General features: G+C 68.4%; 1 protein-coding gene across 1 annotated transcript in view; it reads left to right on the forward strand.

Moving 5' to 3' along the window:
- Positions 1-459: 459 nt before the first annotated feature.
- Positions 460-6632, forward strand: part of PLCH2 (phospholipase C eta 2) — a 24537-nt gene continuing 18364 nt past the window's right edge. Inside the window, exons 1-4 of the mRNA XM_006903946.2 lie at positions 460-598; positions 1611-1757; positions 3679-3932; positions 4077-4205. Of these exons, the coding sequence (XP_006904008.1) occupies positions 475-598; positions 1611-1757; positions 3679-3932; positions 4077-4205 (654 nt within the window). The 5' untranslated portion in view covers positions 460-474. The remainder of the gene's footprint in view (positions 599-1610; positions 1758-3678; positions 3933-4076; positions 4206-6632) is intronic.

Here is a 6632-nt window from a genome sequence, read left to right on the forward strand (position 1 = left end):
GGCACCTGTCCGTCCTGCCTGTCGTTACCCAGCGGGACATGGGGGCTCGCGGCCCGGGGCCTCAGACAACACTGCTGCCTGTCCCGTCCCCTCCTGGTCCCCAGCTGGGAGTTCCCTTGGCCTAAATCCTCTGGCCAGCTGGGCTGGATCCCAGCTCGGATTAGCGCAGGGGATTGGGCAGAGGCGCTCGGCCCCCCCGCGGCAGGCCCTGCCAGGCTGCTCCTTCGGGGATCTGCCCGGGGTCCTGGGGATGGGTGGGCCGGCCTGGGGGCCTCCTGGGACAGCAGGTAACAGCGAGCCAATGCCAGAGGGGCCTGGGAGCAGCCCTGTGGGGGCCGCGGGGGGCGCTGAGGGGGAAGTGGGGGAAGCAGAGTAGGGGAGGGTCCTCGCGGAGCCTCTGAGCCGCCTGCCACTGCCTGACCTCTGCCGTGACGGGCCGGGGGCCCCGTGAGCCGCCCCGGCCATCGTCCGGGGATGTCTGTCTCCTGGCCGTCCACCTCCAGCCGGACCAAGGGAACGGTGGCCTGCTTGGCAGAGGCCCTCCTGTGGGTTGGAGGGAGCGTGGCCGTGTCCCCGTGGTGGCAGCTTGGCCCACTAGGTAAGGGGGCAGAGGCCAACCTGCTCCTGCCCGGGCGGAGCCCCACCCAGCCCCCGGGTGTGAAAGGCCTGGGGGTGCCCCCCCTGCAAACTGGCACCTCCTGCCTCCTGGGGTCCCCCTTTAGGGGTCGTGTGGCTCCAGCAGCACCCCCCTCTGCTGAGCCCGCCCTTGGGGCCCAGAGGCTGAACCACAGGGAGGCAGCGGGAAGGAGGGGCTGAGGGCACAGCCCTGGCGGATGGGCTGGCTGGGTACTCGGGCGGCTGTGAAGCCTTGGCGGGTGGGTCCCTGGCACTTATGGGAGCAGCGAGCTGGTGCCGGACACAACGGCCCTTACAGTGGACCTCACTGCCTGGCCCCAGTGAGCCACTGTCCCGGCTGGCACCACCTCCCCTGGGACCTGGGAGGCTTGCAGGCTGCAGACGGGGCCAAGTGCACAGAGGAGGGGCAGGGCGTAGGGGGCCGGGAGGGGGAAGGGTTTGGAGCTCAATCCCAGCACTGTGCCTCCCCAGACCTGTGCTCCCCCCGCCCACCGTGGCCTCCACGTGTACTGGTGCCACCCTGGGCCATTGCACACAGGAGGAGGAGGAGGTTTTCCTGGATGTGTCACATGGGGTGCCGGCACTTGGGAGCGGCCTGTGGCTGGGCCCGCGAGCAAGGCTGGGTGTCCTGTGGCTGCTGGGGCCGCTCCCGGCGGTAGATGGGGGTGGGGCGTGGGCAGGTGGCCCGTCCTGGGGCCTCACCTGGCCCCCAGGCCCCAGGGCCATTGGGGCCAGCTCCCCCGACTCCCAGGAGCCGACTGGGCAGAAAGCTTCCTCTTTGGCTCTGGCCCTGAACAGGGTCCCAGATTGGTGTGCGACCCAGGCCAGGGCCTGGGGGTCGCAGGCACCTAGTGGGCCGGTGCTCGAGCAGGTGGGGGTGGGGGAGCAGGCTGCAGTGGGCGGCGGGGCAGCCGCAGCGCTCACGGCACCCGTCTGCTTGTCTGTCTCTGCCGTGCGTCCGTCCGCTCGCCCAGTGGAGCGGTGCATGAGCGCCATGCAGGCGGGGACCCAGATGGTGAAGCTGCGAGGCGGCTCCAAGGGCCTGGTGCGCTTCTACTTCCTGGACGAGCACCGCTCCTGCATCCGCTGGCGGCCCTCACGCAAGAACGAGAAGGCCAAGAGTGAGTGGGGCGCCCGGGGTGGGGGGCCCCTCCCGGAGCAGCCCGCGCCGGGCGTCTCAGGGGGCTCTGGGCCACACTCACGGGCTCAGCGGGCCCTGGAGTTCTGCAGTGACCTGAGCACACAGGGCGGGGCACGGCCGGGCCCTGCTGCCCGCCTGGCACAGCTTTCTGGGGCTCCGTGGGGAGCACCCAGCCCCGTGCTGGAGGCTGGGCTGGGCTGAGAGGCAGGAGGACCGTCCGTCTGGCAGGGGAGATGAGACGTCCCTCCAGCACGGAGGCCCCGGCCGGGCGCGCCGAGGGCGGGACTTTGGTGCCAAAAGTCGGCCCAGGTGTGAGAAGCTGCCGTGGGGGTGTGAAGACGGGGTGAGGAGGGGTCCTGGGCGGGAAGATTCGTGCAGGGGATGGAGAGGCAGGGTCACTCTGCGGGGGCATGGCAGGGACTGGGCCGGGGGTCCCAGGGGTCAGGAAGGGACACGTAGGAGTCCTCAGGGACCAGGAGAAGGGGGTTTGCTGGCCTGCCTCTGGCGTTGCTGATAGGAGAGACCCAGATGTGACAGGGCAGGCCTCAGACCTGCAGTGGCCGAGGGCAGCACTGCCACCCCGGCCCAGGGGAGGGCCACACCCGGGGCCCTCTGGGAGAGTCTCCCGGGGGAGGGGCTTGCCCTCATCCAGAGTGCCTGCTCTGTGACAGGCACGCTTCCTGGCACTGGGCATCCTGGGGACACGGCCCATAAGAAAGTGTCCTTCGACGGGTGTGGGCATCACCACCCAGCCACAGGCCGGTCTCGTGTCCTGCCGAGGACGGGAAAAGCACAGGATGACAAACAGAGGAGAGTGGTGGGGGTTCACGGAGACCCCGAGGGGGCAGGGACCTGCAGGCCAGGCTGACTGTGGCCTTGGAGGGGTTCCCGGGAGAGAGGAATGGGGGGCAGCTGTTCCCTGACTGTCAGGCCCCCTCGTAGAGAGGCCCAGAACCACCTGCCCACCACGCGCACATGTGCACGCGGGGAGCTGGAGAAGGCAGGGGCAGGTGGGCTCTGCACGCCCGGGCAGGGGGCAGGGGCAGTGGGAGCTCCCAGGTGGCTGGGGGCAGAGGGTGGGGAGTCAGGGCCCCCCACGTTCTGCTCTGGACACGACGCCAGCCAGATGGGCACAGCCTCATGGGAGCAGCAGGAGCCGGTGCCGGTGGCGTTGGCGGGGGGCTCTGCGGAAGATGCAGTGGGGGCCACTGTGCTGAGCCCGGGGCGCCTGGCTCCCGGAGGGGGTGCTGGCCGCCTGTGCCTGCACGCACACGGGCGTGGACCCTGACACACCCTCAGAGCTCCCGGCACTTGTGCTCACTCAGCTTCTGAGCGGAGGCTCCGGGGCCCAGGCGCGCAGCCAGTAATGAGATCCTCGGTGGAAACTGAGTTGGCACCTGCTGAGCCGGAGCCCGCTGCACCCCCGGACTGCTGCGCCCCTTCCCCCTGCTGGTGCCAGAGCTTATTGCGAGGTGGCCACAAGGTCGCAGCCCTGCGGCCAGCACTTGCCTTCTCAGAATGGGGAGACAAGCCGGCCAGTGCTGGCCGGATGGAGCTGGCTCGTCCGGGCCGCTTCACTCTGCAGCCTCGGTCAGATGCAGAGGCCGGACGCGGGGCTGCTAAGTGGGGGTGGTGCCGCCCTCTGGGGTGCGTTTTTCACACACACGGTGGGGGGCATGGACCTCAGGGGCAGAGCGGAGCCCGCTCACTGTCCCCAGCACGTTCGCACCTGGTCTTTCTCCCACCCTCAGGGTCCCTGAGACAGTCCCCTGCCCAGCCACCCCCAGCCTCAGGCGGGACCGGCCTGGCCGCTCATGGCCCGGCGGTCACCGCGCGTGCTTGGTGGGGGCGCCTGCCGCGGGGAGGGCTGTGACTGGTTCCCCCCTCCCCCGCCCCCGCAGTCTCCATCGACTCCATCCAGGAGGTGAGCGAGGGCCGGCAGTCGGAGGTCTTCCAGCGGTACCCAGACAGCAACTTCGACCCCAACTGCTGCTTCAGCATCTACCACGGCAGCCACCGCCAGTCGCTGGGCCTGGTGTCGCCCAGCGGCGACGAGGCGCGTACTTGGGTCACGGGCCTCCGCTACCTCATGGCTGGCATCAGTGACGAGGACAGCCTGGCCCGCCGCCAGCGAACCAGGGACCAATATCCTTGGGCACGGGGGCGGACCCCGGGGACCCACCTCTGCCCCTGGTGGGCCCCACGTCTGGGGCAGGCAAGAGGGAAGGGGCACTTGGGCTGCAGGAGGGTGTGGGCTGGCCCTGTCGGACCTGTGGTGGCCCCTAACTCAGCCCCAAAGTGGCTGAAGCAGACGTTCGACGAGGCAGACAAGAACGGGGACGGCAGCCTGAGCATCGGCGAGGTCCTGCAGCTGCTGCACAAGCTCAACGTGAACCTGCCCCGGCACAGGGTGAAGCAGATGTTCAAGGTGGGGCGGGGCAGCGGGCAGCACCCACGAGGGCGCCAGGGGCCGCAGGGTGTCTGGGAGGGGCGGGGCCGGGGGCGCCGTGTGCGCTGCGGTGGGTGGACGCAGCTCGGCTGGCGGCTTTGGACCCGGAGGCACGCGTGGCCGGATGCTCAGTTGCTGCAGCTGCTCCCGGGGGTCCGCCCCAGGCTGCTGGACTGGGGCCGTGGGGCGAGCGTTGGGTCAGTGAGGAAGACAGCACCCCTTACCCGTCTCTCCTCGTAGCTCCCCCGCCTTCGTGGGGTGCACTGGCCTTGGCGGGGTCCCAGGCACCCACCCCTCTCAGGGGCGGCAGCTCTGGTTGCCCGTCCTGCACAGCCTCCCTGTCCCAACTGGCATTAGAACTTATGAAAATGCATCTTTCCGCTGAGCGAGGCCTTTATCGGCTGTAATTAGTTTCTCTCCTTCCGGAACCTGCTGGGGCAGGAGGAGGGACGCGGAGCCAGCAGGTCCCGGTTCAGGCAGGGACAGGAAAGTGGCGATGGGCAGGCAGGTCAGCCCGGCCCGTGGGACTCGTCTTGCTGCTGCCTGGAAAGAGGGACACCAGAGCCTAAGCCAGGCCCCGCATGCCGACACGCAGGCACACGCGCACACACAGGCACACACGTGCTCACCCAAGATGCACACAGGCCACGTGCGCACACTCACATGCATGCATGCATACACACACACAGGCACACACATGCTCACCCAAGATACACACAGGCCACGTGCACAAACACACGCACATAGGCAGGCATGCACACACACACACATGCTCACCCAAGGCACACATGCACACATGTGCGCATGAGCATGCATGCATGCACATGCACATGCACAGACACATGCGATACACAGTGCACGTAAGCGCACACGTGCACGCACTGCATGCACAATGCTCACTCAAGACATAGGCACGTGTGCACAAACATACACACATGCACACACAGGCACACACACTTAGGCACAGGCACACACAAATGCACGCACACACACTCACGTAGCCAGATAGCTCTGCCAGGCACGGGCCTTGGTGGTCCCCCAGGGTTCCTGCAATGGACGGGTGATCACGCTTGGCTGGAGCAAGGGGAGCTAACCAGCTCCACGCAGGGGTGTGTGCGTGAGTGGGGGGCTCGCGGGGCCCCTCCTGAAGGCCCCCCAGTGGGGACAGAGCCTGCCTGGTCAGTGTGGAGCTGACAGATGGCTCAGACCTGCAGATCGGCACCCCCTGCGCCCCGTCTCCCCTGCCTTCCCCACCTCCAAGGGCATCTCTGGGGTCAGCAGGCCCTTCCAGAATGGCAAGGCTGCCCCGAGGGCCTGGCCACAGGCTGGCCAACGCAATGGGGTCCAGGCCTCTGAGGTGGGAGGAGAGGAGGGCCCCTCATGGAGTACAGGGTCCAGCACTAAGTCCTGGTTTGAAGATGCCCCGTGTTGTGGCTCTGAGAAGCGTACCCTGCTTGCCCCTCCCGTAGGCACGCGGGGCCTCTCAGGCACCAGGACTGCCCAGGCCCGGCTGTGTCGGCCTCCAGTGATCACCCAGGAAGCCCCGGGCGGTGGGCAGGCAGGCTGGGCTCCGGGCTGATTCCGGAGAGGAGTGAGTGGGAGGCTGTTGGCCATCGTCCCCAGTGGTTAGGACGGTGGAGACGACCCCGATTCCTGAGCGCCTGGGCCGCCCTGCCCTCCGCTCGGCCACCCTCTGTGGATGCTCAGAGCCAGGCAGGGGCTGACCTCGGCTGGCAGACAGGCCGGGGGTCCGCGTCAGCTTGGCCGCGCGACATCTCAGTGTTGTTTCTGCCCCTGGAGCTGCCTGGCTGACCTCAGCTGGCAGACAGGCCGGGGGTCCGCGTCAGCTTGGCCGCGCAATATCTCAGTGTTGTTTCTGCCCCTGGAGCTGCCCGATCAGAGGAGGGATCTGTGTGGTGGGTGAAGAGTGAACGTAGTGTCAGTAAGTCCAAGAGGACAGCGGGCTGTGGGCCCTGGGCCTCGCTGCCTGACGAGCCCCCAGGGCTGGCTCCCGGCCGGCCTGTGCTTCCGGCTGCTGCCAGTCCCTGGTGTGAAGGGCAGCAGCCCGCCCACACGGGCGGTTTCTGGGGCTCGGGCCTCCTAGGGGCCCCGTCGTCACAGAGCGTGCTCAGTCACTGCTGGGGGCGCACGGAGCCCCACGGAACCCAGACCATGCTGTGGGAGGGATGCCCAGCTCTGCCCATCCCCAGCCACGTCCCCTGGGAGGGCTGCCAGCACAGCTCTGTCCCGAAGTGGCCCTCTGGCCTGCAGGGTGTGCCCTGTCCAGTCTGTCCTGGCCAGTCTGATGCAGAGCTGCCCTCACACTCAGCGCCGGACACACCAGTGCACGTGGCTGCGGTCCTCACAGCAAGCTGGCCCTGTCCTAGCCTAGGCGTGCGGCCCCCG

Source organism: Pteropus alecto, unplaced genomic scaffold (genome assembly GCF_000325575.1).
Source record: "Pteropus alecto unplaced genomic scaffold, ASM32557v1 scaffold700, whole genome shotgun sequence".
Taxonomy (NCBI): domain Eukaryota; kingdom Metazoa; phylum Chordata; class Mammalia; order Chiroptera; family Pteropodidae; genus Pteropus; species Pteropus alecto.